At 36.2% G+C, this 17,270-nt stretch overlaps 1 protein-coding gene across 5 annotated transcripts in view; it reads left to right on the top strand.

The window, feature by feature from the left end:
• PARP8 (poly(ADP-ribose) polymerase family member 8) overlaps positions 1–16,480 on the top strand; it is a 185,183-nt gene extending 168,703 nt beyond the window's left edge. For 2 of the 5 annotated variants that reach the window (XM_022597829.3, XM_022597809.3), the window contains one exon: positions 7,742–8,118. In XM_022597829.3, coding sequence (XP_022453537.1) covers positions 7,742–7,844 — 103 coding nt within the window. In that variant the 3' untranslated portion in view covers positions 7,845–8,118. Of the gene's footprint in view, positions 1–7,741; positions 8,119–16,217 lie in introns of those variants that run through there. The other 3 variants (XM_089908841.1, XM_022597819.3, XM_022597803.3) reach the window with 3 other exon arrangements.
• Positions 16,481–17,270: the final 790 nt, after the last annotated feature.

The following is a 17,270-nucleotide window of genomic DNA, read 5'->3' on the forward strand; positions in this document are numbered from 1 at the left end:
CCATTCACTAATGTACATTCTAATTACAACCATCAGTTTTCCTTCTTTATAAAAGATATAATCACAGAGTTCTGCTAGTGATGTGCCTGCCTGGTGAATGGCACTATCTAGGAAAAGAATAAATTGAGGAGAAAGAAGTGAGTTATCAGATATACCATAATCAGACAGAAACTCAATTTCTATTCTTATTTCATCCTTTCTTTTTTTTAACACATTATGTGATCTCTAAAGTTAGATGCTTTGCCTGATGACTAGGATATAAATTGGTGAGGCCTCCTTTTTATCTGTTACTAACTGAAAATATTAAAAATTATATAAATTCTATGCTAATCTGACTTCCAGAGTGGAGATAATAAAATGTATAAAATTAAATAAATAAATAAAACAGTCATCTAATATCCTAATCACATTCTTCCCAATAAGTAAACAATAACAGAGAATGAGAGAAAAATGGGGGAAACTTTAGAACAGGGTATCAGAAGAAATTAAAATTTAAAGGAAGGTATCTGTTAGGAAATAAATAAGAGAATAAGAAGTTTGAAAAAAATTTGTTGGAAGACTCCAAAAATGAATAAACTTAATCAAAGATAAGTGCTTCAGGCAAAAGGTAATAATTCAGATGTTAAGAACAGATTCCAGACGGTTCTGAGGGTCTAGGAATTGTTGCTAGAGCTTGATTTCATTACTGACCTTGAGACACATGTGTACAAAGACATTAAGGTCAATATGTAGAAATAAGGCAGCTATTTTAAAAAGGGCCAGAAGTTTCACAGGGGGTGTGAAAACCACAGAGACGTATGGTGCTCCAGTCATATACAACAAAAATGTTATGAAATGGGGATTTTAAAGCTAGAGAGGAAAACTTATTATTGGTGTTTTCCAGAAATAGGAATAAATAATAAAATCCAAGAGAAGGTAATTGATGATTTGGCAGGTTAATAGATTAGGTGTATCTAGTGCCATGGGCACCCCATGTTACACTGCCCCACCACTGCCATAGTGTAAACTCATAGAGATAGGAGTGTGTCTTCTCCCTCAACTGTCTGGGACCAAGGAAAGGTTAAGAACCTCCAGGTTTTTGTATCTTGCTTATTATCTGGTGTTACAACCTACATGTTTGATGCTTTAGTGGTTCTCTGATTTAGAGCAGGCAGATCTGCAAATGAATCGTTTCCATAGTTTCTCTATTACGTCGATTTAAGGTATATATTTCTCAAAATATTTCAAGAAGTTCAGAAATTTAGGAGCAAGAAGGACCAAATAAAACAAGACTATGTGCAGAAAAGTGATGCAGGGTATTTTCAGTTCTTGCGTCAAACAGATGTCGGTGCTAAATAAATTTCAGGAATTCCTATCTAAAGTCTATTCTATCTTTTAAGATCTAGCTCAAATACCACCTCTTCTATGAAGCTCCTAATCAAAATTAATCTCTCTTCCTGGTATTCCTACAACTCAGTGCAGAACTTCAATTTAAAATTCAGTTTATTCATTGTATCTGACTCTTCCACAAGACTGTGAACTCCTAAAAGGCAGACTCCTACTCTTGTGTTTTTACTGTCCTGCGTGCCCTGCATCACCTTGCACGGTACCTGATGTACAGCTGCTTGTCAGCAAATTTTTAATGAATGAACAGAAGAAGGCAAAAAGGAAAATATTTTGGAATATGTATTGTTTTAATTTTAGGTCAAAGTTTGAAATATATCTAAAAAGGTAGCTACAGGAAAAATTTATAAAATAATTGTATCATGGCTGTTACATGAAATAAGAGATACTTTGCTTTGCATCATGATTTTGCAAAAGATACACAGTGTTTGAATGGGAACATAGCAGGGAGACAGCTTATTTATGAAGTTAAAAGATAGGACATTCAGTCATGGCTCAGTGACATAAATTGTGTGACATCAAGCTGATATGATCTGGGAGCTTTGCTTTATCCCAAGTCTATAATGAATCCAATTTCTCTGTCTCTAACCCAGATCTCTTTCCAAGATTGAAACTGCTACATCACTCCCCTGCCTAAAAGTCTTTGATAGCTGCCTACTACTTATAAGATGAAGTCCAGTCTCCTTTACAAAGGGAACCAACTGATTCCTTGGTGCTTTGTTCTTCCTTCAATACCACTGCGTTGAAGGTGGAGGAGATCCAGTCTCCAGCTGCATGGCCCACCACTTTTCGTTGCCCACTGTTTCTCACCCCATGATGTTATGCTGCACAACCTGAACTGTGTGCTGGGATTTCCACACTCCATGCTTTTGCTCTTTCCTTTCTCCATTAATCTTGAATTCTCTCTTCCATTTTCTTCCCTCATATTGTTTATCTAATTCCCACTCCTCTTTTAAATCTTCATGTATGTCTTCCCTCCTCCCAGAAACTTCCCTTGATGCCTTTGTGCTGCTCCCTTTTGTTACTATGTAATACCCTGGGCATGTGTTTATTACTGGATTGTTCTTTTTTAGGTACTGTCTTCTCCATTAACTCTGTATACCTCTTGAGGTCAGGGACTATACAGCTCATTTGTGTTTGCGTACCTAGCACAGTGCTTGGCAGATACGTAGGAATGAATGAAATGCCCATTTTAGAACTGCTTGCTGGATATTTTGTCCCCCAAAGTCCACTAATACCTTAAAATCATTATGTACAAAGTGGAACCCATTATTGCTGTAGTTTTCAATTCCTTTTTCCATGCTCACTAGTCATCAGTTCCCAATTACATCTTTTCACAGTTTTCTTCTATGTTTTCTTCACAAAGGTGTGAAGAAAACTGCCCCACACAAAGTAAGAGTGTTCTTTCCCAAGTCACAATGTCAAATTCATTTCACATGTGCAGTTTTCGTCACACCTTTGTTTCAGTGTGTATCGTTCTCTCCCCTAGAGTACACCAAAAGGTTACTAGTTATTTTCCACGCTTCTGCTTTCTTCATTGCTCCTAATCTGTTTTTTAAAATGCCAGATTTTTTAAACATTGCCATCCTTACACCAGTGATACCTGTTCAATGTACAGAAACTGAAATCAAAGGTAAGCAAAAAGAGAGACAATCACCCATCATATTCCCACTTAGAGTTAGCTATGGTTAATAAGATCATACAATTTCTACCACATTATTTTTCCAGAAGGAGACCTTGATTATTCCTTGCTCATACAGGCTGATAGTAATTAACAAATAAAAACATGGCATTCTGCAATATAGTGCCCATCTGACTTGACTTCAGTTACCCATACAAACCACTGATTGAATAAAATATTATCCAAGCTGTTTCTTGAAAATAACTTGGAATTCTTTTCCCCGCTAATGTGCCTTTGCTCGGTCAGTAGGAATGGTTGGCTCTCTCACCAGCTCAGCCTTTAGCCAATCTTTCTAGGCTTAACTGTATGGTCTTTTCCGTGGGGCCTCTCCCGGTGTCCCACTCAGACAGGATCTGTCTTTACTGTCAGTTCTGCTTGCCCTTTCTTTGTATCACCCAGGCTGCCTTGTCCTCCAGTTATTTGCATAACTCTGTTATCTCCCCTAGTAAAATGCAAATTCTGTCCGTGTTTGGGAATCTTGCATCTCGTGCAGAAACACGTAATACATATCGAATGAAAGCAATGACAAAAGACTGAATGTTCTAACTTAATAGACAGATTTATACATGGGCTCTGAAGCAGACAGTACACTACAGCATCAGATTTCTTACAAGAGCTTTGGAGAAGTGCTGGATATCATTCAGTTCACATTGAATTTCTCCTCTCTGTGACTAATGAAAAACAGTGCTATCATTTCTGGCTTCCAGATTTAGGGAGTCAGAAAACAAGTGTAGGGCTTCCCTGGTGGCGCAGTGGTTGAGAGTCCGCCTGCCGATGCAGGGGACACGGGTTCGTGCTCCGGTCCGGGAGGATCCCACATGCCGCGGAGCAGCTAGGCCCGTGAGCCATGGCCGCTGAGCCTGCGCGTCCGGAGCCTGTGCTCCGCAATGGGAGAGGCCACAACAGTGAGAGGCCCGCGTACCGCAAAAAAAAAAAAAAAAGAAAAGAAAAGCAAACAAATGTATGTGAACCAATCTTAAAACTGTCACAGAGCTGCTCTAATCAGTTTGAAAATAAATGTTGTCAATACATTTTTTTGTCCATGAAATTTCCTAACATACCCAAGAGAGTTCCAGATAGCCAGATGCCATCCATTGTCTCATAGCTTTTAAAGCAAATTGGTTTATTATTTATTAAAATTTCAGTTATCTTTTTATATTCCTAGGGACATAAGTAACTTTTGTCTTCTTTTAGATGGTTTCATTTTTCCTTCTGTAGAAAACCCCAGTCAAGTGTATCATTTCCCTATTGATATCATTCTTGCTGTATTTCTTTCTTTTTTTAATTTTGTTGCTGCCTGGACGTAAGTGAACTTCAGTGTTATATTAACAGCTTAGTGTTTGTCTGCAATACTAACAAATAGCTGCAAAATAATCTGTATGCTGTATTGTAATAATGTCTTAATGCCACTAGTAATTCATTTATCTAAGCCCTGCTGGTTGACCAATTCAAACGGTAGTTGGTTTTACCTTTATTATTATATATGCTTCATAATTTAAGACACCTGAATGCCTTTGACTGATTTTATCCTTCAGCCCGCAGCTGTTGTGTTTCCTTATGGGCCTCATAGACAATGGAAAAATCAGCATTTTTCTTAATACTTTCAATCTCATTCTCTCACTCTTGCTCTCTATTCTCTCCTCCTCCTGTGTTCTTTCTATAAATTATTATAGTTTATTTAAAGAATGTGAGTCTCATCTCCTCTCCATTAACTTCAAATGCTTTTTAAGTGTCAATGAATGTGTAATACTTGGATATAGCAAACGCTTCCGTTTGACTGGGAAACAGAGTGAGGGAGGAGTGATGGGTCATGACTAGAGAAGAAGTTTAGGTTTGGATTATGAAGGACCCAGGTGTGCCATGCCAGTGACATTGGATCTTGTTCTGCAAGTGAAGCGAAGGCCATTTGCATCACTCTAGCAGGGCAGAGAATAGTCTTGTAGGAGGGATGGGGGGGATAAGCGTAGAGAGAGAAAGATCAGTTATAATGTCATTACAATAGTCTAGGTCAGCGTTTCTCACTACAGAAAGAAATGAATTTGACATTGTGACTTGGGAAAGAACAATCTTACTTTGTGTGGTGCAGTCAATACTCTCTGTCCTACTTTATTCTAATTTCATTGGAAAATGCTAGCCTGGACAACCTAATTTCAAAGCCTGCTAACTGTACACAACCTGCCACTTGAAAATCACCCGTTTAGATGAATGATAATGAATGCCTAAACGAAGGTGATGGTATTACATGGAGAGAAGATGCAAGTGGGAATAACTAGGGAAATGGAAGCAACATAACTTGATGATGTATTGGATTTGGGCACGTGGAATAACCAAGAATGACTGAAGTTTTCATGTTGGTGGGGTGGGTAGATGATGGTAGTTCAAACTGAGATATTGACAGAGTAGAAAAGAGCAGTCAGTTTTGTATTAAGAAGTTAAGTTCAACTTTGCATATACCACCTCTGTGATTTCTGTAGGAAATTTATAGTTAGGGAAAGATGTAAGGACTGGAGATACAGTTTTAGGAATCAGCATGTGGGTGATAGTTACAACAATGGGACAGACTAAAGTAAAGGGAGTTTGCGTATCATAAAAAGAGGGAACACTGAGGAGGGAATTGTGGATAAAACCAGCATTGAAATGGGAGGCCAGGGGAGAGAATGCAATGAAAGAGACTGAGAGTTAATAATCAAAGGGCCAACTAGGGACGGAAGAGATGATATAGCTTTAAGAAAAAGAGCAGTCAGCTGTATCACATGCTGCAGACATAGCAGATACAGTCTCCTGAATTTATCAGCTAGGAGGCCATGGGCAACCATTGTCAGTACTTTTCAGTGGGGTAGTAGGATCTGAAGAATGATTGCAGTGGGTTGAGGACAAAATGAGAAGTTTTAATGTATTACAGGCAAACCTTAATCAAGGTCAACTTTAAGTTGAAAAGAACAGAGATGGTAATATGTAGGCTGGTATCTATTAAGCTGAAAATATCTTATATAAATAGCTATTAGGAAACTTAGGATGGAGATACATGGTAGACTGGTATCAGAAGTTGGGAAGCCATCAAGAACCAAAGCAGTTCTAAGACCTTCCACTCTTCCCGCTTCTCTCAAAGCACTATGGTTTCCTTTGTGTCTGGTTCATTCTCTTTTCGTCAGTCTCTTTTGTTTTCCACAATCTGTATCCTAGAGGAGCTAGGCCAGTTGGTTTGATAAAACACTCATTATCTCATGTGGGCCAAGCCTGCAAGCCAGGTTGCTTCCCCAGCCTTGGCTCAGAATTATGGATAGCTTAGCTTACCCTTGGTCCAGTGAGTAGCCTGGATTTATACAAAAACCAGGCTAACATATTTTACTTGCCCAATAAAATATATCTTTACACAGTTTGCTACAAAACACCCGACTAGATCTAGTTCTAAAGCATTTCACTTTACACATTCTCTAGTTTGTAACAGAGCACTTATTGTTTGAACTCCTGAGAAAATAATTACAACTGGGCTTTGTACCACATATCCCATTCTTTTTTTTACAATAATGTCTCACCATTGGGTGCCTCATGTATACGTATGTGTGTGTGTATTTGCACGGTAAAAATTAACCAAGTAGGCAAACTCGGGCCACTTCTTAGGAGTTTAAACTCGATATAGATGCAACCATCACTAGGTTTTTAAGTAGTTGATTATGTAAGGACCTAAGTTCTCATTGTTATGTGTCATCTATTTCATTTTTCTGTACTGTGCTATTTCAGGAGAATTTAAGCATGGTGAGGAAAAGACAGTGGCACACATTAATCTTTGAGACACTATGCTTACACCCCTGGTTATCTATTTTGAAGTAATTACCACTTCTCTAAAGCTTCTGTCTTGAAGTCATTTTTATGAAGTAAAATTAATTCATCACCTATTCTACTCTGAATGTTATCATGGAAGTTTAAAAATTCATTCTTGGGAAATTCTTATTGCCCAAGTAAGTTTATTTGAGGAAATGAATTATCATCTAAAATGTAATTACTTCTTTCTAAAGGACTTAGTAATTGCTGTCCTTTAAAGTTATATTTTCACTTCTATTGCTTAGCTAAACTTAGCAGACTGGCATTCTTGTGTGTAGTACCAGCATAAATAAGAATATTCTTGTAGTCGGACTAAATAGAGCAACCAGTGATAAAAAAAATGCAGCACTGATTACGACAGAATAATAATTAGAAGACAGGAATGGCAAAGGAGCAATGGTGGAAAGTGAAGTGATTTTTCTGAGAGTGTCACTGATCAGAAAATAAATGATTGAAGTAGGAGTGGAGTTAAGAAATCCAGAACCCAAGGAACATAAAGCTGAAGTCAGTATCTTCTTTCTCAGCAGGCTTCATATAACAACTGCTGTGAAAAATGTTTGCAGAGCCAAAGACACTGGGGCGCTTCCCGCATCTCAGGCAATGCTTTATGTGAGATTAAAAAGTTAAAATTAAAAAGGAAGGGTCAAATCAGGGCATGACGTAGAATAATCACGTGTTCAGTAATGTGAGCACATTATTAAACACAACTGAGAAGCACCTGTCTCTGGCTCTTGATTCCCTTGGGCTGTACTTTAGGTACCAGACAGCATTTCTAAGCTGTCTTAAATGCTTTGGGGATGTTTTTGAATGTTTCTTCTTTTCGAACGTTTTATGTTTCTGTGTCTTGTGTTTTAGCTACGAAGATGGCCAAGTGGGAGACACAAATATTAACACACAAGAAGGAGGCATTCACAAAGAGATCCTTCGAGTAATTGGTAATCAAACTGCTACTGGTTAAAGGACCACCATTTAATTAACATGATTTGAAAGCCTTCCTCGGGTTCAAAGCTGGATTTTGAACTGAAGAAGATGATAAAATAATTTATTGTTATTATAAACAAAATTAACCCTTTGAATACTGATTTTTTTCTTAGTATTTCTAAGTTTCTCATCAAATACCTAAAATGGTATAAAATTTATCAATTGTAGGGTTATGGAATCTAGTAATAAAATTACAACAGCACTTAAACTGAAGTTTGGGTTCCTCACACAATAAACAGATTGAAAAAACAGTTTTGTGCTGATATTTTTATATTAAACTCTTTAATTGGAAATTTGGTATTATATACCGACATCTTAGGGTACAAAAATAGAACTGAAAGCATTTTATAATGGCGTCTAAATCTATAAGATACTTTGCAATAAGTGTAATGTTTGCACATTCTGATGTGCTATATAATTAGCGGTATGAACATTCGAATGTTTTGGGGAGGGATGTTTCCTAATCTGTTACTTTTCCATATACAAAAGCAATTAGGTCTTAGATACAGTGCTTTGCCCAAAAGTATGTAATATACATATCTATAGATTCATGCATCAAAATGTATGATCGTGCATATATGTGTGTATGTACACATACGTGTATTTTAACAGATGGCACAGCTCCACAATTCTGTTCTCATTCAATGGAAAGAAAATAATGTTCAGTAAGAAAATAATATTCTCTCTGGACATAAACCAAGATATGAGCCAAATTCACCACTGCTCATTCACTGAAAATATTTGCAAACAAGTTTTCTATTTGTTTAAAGAATTTTCCCTTCAGTTAAAATTTAACTCTTTATAATATTATAATGTGGGGAACATCTTTATTCAAATGATAATATGTTTAAAAGAAAGGCCTCAGAATTTAAAACAACAGTATATATATTTTTATTTCCTACTGTGGAACGTTTTCTACATTTATTTGTACCACACCAGCATTTTTATATTTTTCATCTAATACCTCTGCTTATTTTTTTTTCATATTGAGAAAGAAGACAAACTTTGAAGTTTCTTTTATATTAAAAGAACATGAATAAGTTTATATAGAGAACAATAACACCAGCTCTCAGCATTCTCTTTTCAAGAGTCATGTGTGCATCAAAATCATTACTATTTCTTTGGGACCTAAGTTCTTATTCATTACAATTTTTAATTGACAGTGTTTCTTTTCCTACATGATGTTTTTGGAATAAGGCCATTCATGAGAGCAGTTTAATTAGCAAGTCTGCCACTCTATTCAAACCCTGAATCAAGGCTCATATCTGACTCTAATTTATTTAGAAAGAAAAAATAAAAATGTATACTCATTTGCAAGTGTAATATAAATTCTGTGCTTGTTCCTTTGGTATAAAAGGTGAGAACAAAGGTCATACACATTGTTAAGGATTGCTATCTAGGAAGCATTTACTAATTGTTTGTTTTCTTATATTGTAAATAATTGATATGCCACTTATTTCTGCAAAAATAGACTTGAAGGGATATTAATCATTGTGATAGGATCCACCTAAAACATTGATCTGTTTTGACTTGTGCCTCTGAACTCAAGGCCAGACTGAGGGATAATATTGGTGTTGTAGGTCCAAGATACAGTATCTTATTCAGTTCTGTGACCAAATATCTGAAGACTTTACATGGGACAGGAGGACTCCTTGCTTCTTTCTGCCAAGACTCCCAAGTCTCCCAAATCCCTTTACTGTGTTTTAAAAATATTTTAAAGCGACAAAATTACATTTTCAAATTAATTTTGTGGGACATTCATGTATATATGACATAAATATGAGGATGTAATAGTAGGATTTGGAAATTGAAATCTTGAAACCCCATGTGTTTGGCCACTAGGACCACTGAGGCACCTCCAAAAACTCTTTAAAGTGCCTCCAAGCATAATTTAAAAACCACTAATCCACTAAGGATTTACTCAACAGTTGAGTGACCTGTAAGGGGTATAGTATTAGAATCTGAACTGGAAGGGTAGCTTGGAGGACTCAAGGGAGACTATTTAGGGGAGATAAAACATTATAATACAAACTTCTACTGTCAACTTAAGAATAAAAGTAGATTCATCTATCAGAGCAAGGAAAGTAGTTGATAGTTTTAATGTCCACTAAATATTACAGATAATAGACATCTTTTATGATAGTAAGATGTCTTCTCATGATAATCGAATGCTTTTGCAATGCAGAATGACAGATTTTAGTTTGTTTTGAAAAACTGTCAAAACTTTTTAAGCCTGTATCTAAAAATAAAGCCAGTCTTCTCATTGGACTTTTGATATTGGGAATACTATAGTAAACGGATGTTTATTTCTACAGAATCTAATTTCAATACCCATTAGTAGATGAATATCATGCTTTCAGAATCCAAGCAGGTCCTTAAAATTTAGAAGTTTAAACATTATCATCATGCCTTGATTGAGTTACCTCGTTAAGATATTATCTTTTGACTTATTTGATAATTCCAAACATGTGATATTGTATTGTACTTCTATCATCACTTGAAGTCTGTTCACTGATTCTTTGTAATAGTTATACTAATTATGTAGCCACTACTACTTAATATTAACCCACTGAGCAAAGGCAATCATTTCTTTTCATTCTTCAAGTGGGAGAAGAGGAGCCTTAATTTATTAGTTCTACTTTTTTTCCTGCATTACTGATTTTGTAAACATTTCACTATGAATAATTTGTCCTCTTTCATTGTCCACTGTATTTAAAAAGAGAAGAAAATGATTGAACGTTCGAGAAGAGAAAAAGTAATAATATACATATAACCTAGTGCTGTAGAATACATTATGGTAAGGTACTTTGGTGCCTTAGATTGCGTTATGTTAAAATGATTTTTATTTTGTTGCTCAGCAAATCTCAGTCAAATGTTGGATTTGAAGGTGGTTTCTAAATTTAAAATTTAAATATAAGAGTGCCACATCCTTAAATTCACTCTCAAATACTGTGTGATATAAGAAACCTACTCAAGCTATTGTTAATGCTATGAATATTTCTCATTGAAAAATTTAAGAGTTTAGAGAAGAAATCCCTCAATTATTCTCCCCTTAGCTAAAAGAAAGGAAACTTTTAATATGTAAGTCTATGAATCTTTATTATCACTGAAAGAATTTTATCAGTACTTTGTACCATAACTTGTACCATAACTTGCCTGAGGGCATGGGGTTTCAGAAGGTTCTAAGGAAGACCTCATTATCCTTGTTAAAGTCTGGATGACTTCATCAGATAGTGATTTAATACGTCATGAAGGTCCATCCAACCTTGGACTGTCTACCATCTAAATGTATGGATTTCACGGTGGCACTTGAAGCACATTTTAAAAATATTATGATGTTATTCTATTGTCCTGCTGAATTCATTATTACACTACCTCAAGACAAATGATAGACTGTTTGTCAAGATAAGTTTGGGTTTTCAGTATAAGGATCAAATAAAATTTTACAAATACAAGTCATCAAATAGTATGACAGTCAAGACCATGCTAGATCTGTGTTGTCAATTACCTCTTGACAATACAGTAATATGGATATTTCAATCACCAGTGATGATTAACATAGTTATCACCCAAAGAGTAAGTGAAGGGGTTTCAAGTTGCAAAATTTGAAAATAATTAGTTCCCTTTAGGATTGGTTTTCTGCGTGGGCCAATTTTATGTCCTTTCACCTGAAGCCGCAAAGAATTGCCCACCCTTAACAGTTAAAGGATTAAAATACCCAACTGCTGTGCCAGAATGGCAGACTGAATATTCAAATATTCTTGAATGCCTGCTAAATTTTTGTCAGATTATATATAAATTTGATGTATATTATTATCCAGTAAATTTTTCTTGGGAATTTTATATACACTCTGATATATTAGGATAAGTTTTTGTAGTTCAAAGGAATTTCAAGTAGTTTTTAGACAAAACATATCATATCCATGAGTGTGAAAAAGCTGTGTTGAAGAATAGATTACATTACACATTTACCAGCAAGTCAGTAAAAAATAGTGCTTATTTACATAGTCAACATAATTTAATGTTCTAAAAATAATTTCTTCAATCTGCCCGATATTTAATGTGTCATTTGAGATTTTAAAAATGCAGCCACTCCTTTATGTAAACATTAAGATATGCCTATGTTTCTTTAATTCTACAGCCTTCTTTACAATAAATTTCTTGACTTTTGTGCACAAAATAGTATTGCAACCTGCTCTTTAGCCTTTGGTGCCTTAGAGTTATTATAAATATTTAACAATATGTACATAATGTAAATACTGCCAAAAGATCACTAAGGCCAAATATTTTCTCTATTCACTTTTTACTGCACTTGCTTTCTATTGCTACTTAAGCCTCTTTTATCCAGCTTTGTAATAGTTCTAACATTGTAGCCAATGTAAATGTTTACTTTCAATAAATCTGAATTTGTTCAACAAGTACGGTATATGTGGGCACTATTTTGAAAACTCGGTTAGGCCTTAGATACTCCTCATGATGAATCTTGCTTCTGGGGACTAGATATTTGAAGTTCTCAATAAACTCTAAAAATGATGCTGCCCTTTTCATTTAAAAATACTTGTAAAATAAGAGGGAATAAAAGAAAAAACTCTTCCTGCCAGTATTCCCCAAGTAGTTGCAGTAGATTTAATTGGTCATGTGAGTACCCTTTTAATTTCAAGTTCCGTCAAGAAATACAGGATTGAAACAAAAGATTTTTGTACATTTTACATATATGCTCTATTTATAAACACTTTGGCATAATACCAACTGGAGCATTTCAAATGAACTGTCTTGAATTTTCTAAGCATTTCTGACTTGGTTAGTAATTGGAAAATAATTGTTAAAGCACCACTTTATAAAATACATTTCATTAACTGAATAAGGTATTAGTCCATAAATAAATATGGTTCTCTAAACACTTTAATAGTAAATATTTATGAGGAGCTAAATTTACACCCTTGTAATAAATAAAATATTTTACTCATGTTACATTTATAGCTGCAAAACCATAGATAACACACTTCTGGTTTTTAGACTTGATTTCAGTTACTCTAGAAATACTTGTTAGAGTCTAATATGCATCTTGACATTCAGTATAAGGAATAGAGAGTATTAGATTTTGTGTTGACCTTAAGGAGCCTTCAGTCTATTTGGGAAAGGAAAACACACACGTTTGCAAATAATTCATGAATAGCACAAGGCCAGTGATGCTGAATGGGAAAGACCAACAATACAGGCAACACTTAGGGAAGGAACAGATCATCTACATCATAGCAATGGGGGAAATACCGTGCGAGATCCTTGGGCATTAGCAGAACACTTAATAGACTGTCCCCAGTCTGAGGACAAGTAAAACAAAGATAGGATGGAAAGTAGGCTTACAGATGAAAGAATCTTGAGTGAACCTACAAAAACTCATACTTTTATATTTGTTGAAACAGAAACTGCAATCCAAATGACAACTTCGATCCTTTAATCCTTTATTAAAAAGACAATTTAATCCTTAAATTAGTGTTAATGAGTAGTGTCTTACTAGTATTTCCATTTACTTATTCAGCACTTTTCATAATCTTTTTGCAGCAAAGTTACAATGATTTGCTTGTATTTGCTTGTATATCTGCTTTTGCTTTGTTGTAGATAATACGTATATTAGAAAGCACTTAACTTTTTTGAGTTTTTAGTTTTTGATTCCTCCACCAAATTTTTGATAATTATCTTTTTGACTTCATGGCTCAATCTTACAGACTTGTGGAGCTGTCATTCCCTCTCATGGGGAATGATATTTCTCCTCATAGGACTATAACTGGCAAGAGTATAGTTCTACATTCCAGGTTAACTTAAAAGTTACACAGGCTGCTTTTTTGGAAAGCTGATGTTGAGAATTTGCTGAGTATTTGGCCTCTGTTTCTGCTCCTAACTTCCGGGTCCCTTTTTAAAATTATTTCAAATAGTAGTGATTTGTAACTTATATCTAAGAAGACTGAAATTTTCAAAGATACCAAATATATATACCTATCAATAGTTGAAAAACCAGGTATTCTTGAGTTTCAGATAAGAGAAGTTTTTAATTAGATAGGATTTGTTTTATGAGCTCTTGATAATTTAGACAACACATTCACACAGATTGTCTCATTTTCCCATCCACGTAACTGTGGAATGTGTTAGCAGATATCTTTATCTCTTGTAGAGGAGAAATTAAACACCTTGCCAAAGGGATCACTAGGCTCCAAACCTAGGGTCAGTGTTTCTGAATCTCATCTTTGTGCTCTTTCTAATAAACCGTGTTTATCCCTGTTGAGATCCTAGCTTGGCAAAATGGATAACAAGTGTAAGAATTACAGCAGACTGATGGGAAGGGTCAGTGAAGAGTTAGGTCTGGTTGCCTTGAAGAGTTCTATCAAGGGGTCATTAAATACCATTGCACATGCTGGGTGTGGTTTTATTCTGGAGAATCTGGAAGGAAAGAAGTCTACACTTGACTTCAGTGGAAAAATCGTTGTCAGCCCTTGGGTGAGTGACATCATGAAAGTGGAGTTTTGGAAGCTTGCTGACAGCTGTATTCAGAAGGATTTCAGAGGAGGCAGAAAGCAAGAAACATTAGAAATTGGTTTTAGTAATTCTGACGGGTACAAAGACCTGGAGAAGGAGGAACTGAGAAAAAGAGTGGATAGAAGAGATGGAGAGGATTTAGGAAAAAGCAGTAAATTAGGAAACAAGAGATCCAGTTTGTGTGTTAGAGATAACTTGATATAAGTTGGGAATTTTCCCCTGGACTTTGTATTGGAGATCAATTAAAATTCTCCTATTCCTTTTAGTATTCAGGAAAGAGAGGACGACCTGAAGACGATGGCCTAACAATGCTGTCCCTACACCAAGAAGCCTAAAAGCACACATTTAGCCAAGTGAAGGGGAAAGGCAGAGGAGGGATGTTCTGGACCCTAAGGGGACATGTTTGCGAACACACTTCACCCTCCTCCTGTAAAGCGGGCTTGCTCAGTACTGAGATCTGCATGAGAATGGTTGAGGTAGTTTAGTAAGTTTCATGTCTGTTGTGATGTGACTTATCATTTCCCAGATCCATCATATTGTCAAGTTGTGTGTGTGTGTGTGTGTGTGTGTGTGTGTGTGTTTGATGTACTGTAGCCTGGGCGACACTGAAGACTCATCACCCAGGATGGTGGCATCTTACTCTTCTGCTTGGAAGACGCTGTCCGCCATGGCTCCAGATCCCACCTGTAGTCTGAGGACTCCTAAACCTGCACTCTTATTCCTATCTCTCCCCTGAGCTTCAAATTCATATGATCAAATACTGCCACACAAACATCTCTTCCTCGGTGCTCCTAGGATACCTCAAATAAACTCTAACCAGTGCCCCCAACCCCCCACCATTTGACTCTCCTCTCAAAAAGCCACTGAACACCATCCACCTGTTTACTCAAGCCAGGAGGCAAGTCATCCCCTAGTGCCTCCCTGTCATTCAATCCCCACCAATCAATAGCCAGGTCATTTTAATTCCTCTGTGTGAGTGTCTTCAGTGCGTTCAATTTTCTTGATCTCTCCTGTGACTTCTTTTGTTAACTTTTATGTGGGTTGTATCAATATCTTCCCGTGATTCTCCTTGACTGCATCCGGGACCCTCTCCCCAGAGCAGACATTCAGCTAGAACATATGAGTACAGCCTATGACTGTTAAGATTCTGAATGTTAGTTCTGTATGTTAGTGAAGAGACACTGCCTCAGTCCCACATGCCCAGATGCAGCAACTAAAGGGTTAACTCAGCACACAGCAGACCCTCCTACATTTTGGTCCCCACTAAATAAGCTACTAGATTTTTAAAAAAATTTTATTGAAGTATATTTGATTTACAATGTGTTAATTTCTGCTGTACATCAAGTGATTCAGTTAATAATATATATTCTTTTTCATAATCTTTTCCATTATGGTTTATTACAGGATATTGAATATAGTTCCCTGTGCTGTACAGTAGGACCTTGTTGTTCATCCATTAATATCACAACTGTCTTGACCCCCTTACATAATACTGAAGCTAATGTGATCTTCCTAAAATGCAAATCTCATTTTATAAACCCCTTACTTAAAATCCTTCAATGTCTTCCAATTTATTACTCAATAAAATAAGAACTTCAGGCCCCTGTTTCCCTCTTCCGTCTCCAGCCTCATTGTTCACCACCACCACAACGATCATTACACTCAGCTTTGGAACCACCCTGAATGATTTGCAGTCCAGAGGACAGCCGGTCGCTACTCATCTCCTTTCACAGGCTTTTTCTCTCTGCCTAAGACAGCCCCACTCCCAGTCTCCAGTTTTTACTCCTCTTGGCCCTCAACCTGTTTTCACTTCTTTCAGAACCTCCTCTTGTCCTCCCAGTCTGGACCAGATGTTTCTTCTAAGTCTTCTCAGAGCATCTGACCGGCACTCATCTGTCTCACTTAGCACACGGTTAAAAGGTGTATCGATCTGCCTGCTGCTTTCTCCTGGTCACCCTCCTCCATGCCACCAGGCACAGATTATTTCCAGTACTTGGTAAGTGTTTGACACTAAGTAGGCACACAAAAAAAGTACGCTTTAAATGTCCATCTGATGAAAATGGTCTTCAAATAAAGTAACATTAAAGCCAAAAATATGTCTTGTAATTGGCACATAATATATTCATAAATCTAAACAACTACCCAGCAGGGGGAGTATAACAAGCCAAAGCTAACGTCATCATCATCCCCTGGGCTCCAGCTCTATCGCCTGCAGAAATTGGAGGAATCCCTAGATGTGGGTAACATTTTCTCTGTCACCCTTGAATTATGTATTTTCATCTTCCCATTATTTAACTTTGGAACAAGCAATACCTGGATTGTTAGGTCATTTTGAGAGCCCAGAATGAACCATAAAACTGGATACCTACACATTTATAATTTAATGTCAGTAATTTGCATAACCAAAGGATAATTGCTTTGCTAAATAAGTACTTTAAATAATGAGCGTCCTTAGCATATTTAAGAGTTAATTTACAGGTCATTAACTACTTGACATACAAGGAAGAGAGATATTTTAGGCTAAAGTACTAATATTCATTACCAATAAAAATAAATCAGCGATGGAATTAAATACATCTATAATTATGTCAGTGAGGAAATAAGGTTCTTTCCAAAGGAACTACATTCTACTAACTTGGTATAAATTGCAAGGAACCTGAATTTTATTATATATACTTACTACTTTGTGACATCTAACTTAATTTTTGCAGCTGTGTAATTGGGAACATTATGTTCTTTATGTGTTTCCTGGTTAACTTCTGGGATACATATTTCTTTCTTTTTTTTTAACTTTTTATTTTATATTGGAGTATAGCCGATTAATAATATTGTGATAGTTTCAGGTGCACACAAAGCGACTCAGCCATACATA

The sequence above is a fragment of the Delphinapterus leucas genome, chromosome 3 (assembly GCF_059928025.1).
Source record: "Delphinapterus leucas isolate spDelLeu-1000000601 "Yukka" chromosome 3, BTC_Dleu_Yukka2, whole genome shotgun sequence".
In the NCBI taxonomy this organism is placed as follows: Eukaryota; Metazoa; Chordata; class Mammalia; order Artiodactyla; family Monodontidae; genus Delphinapterus; species Delphinapterus leucas.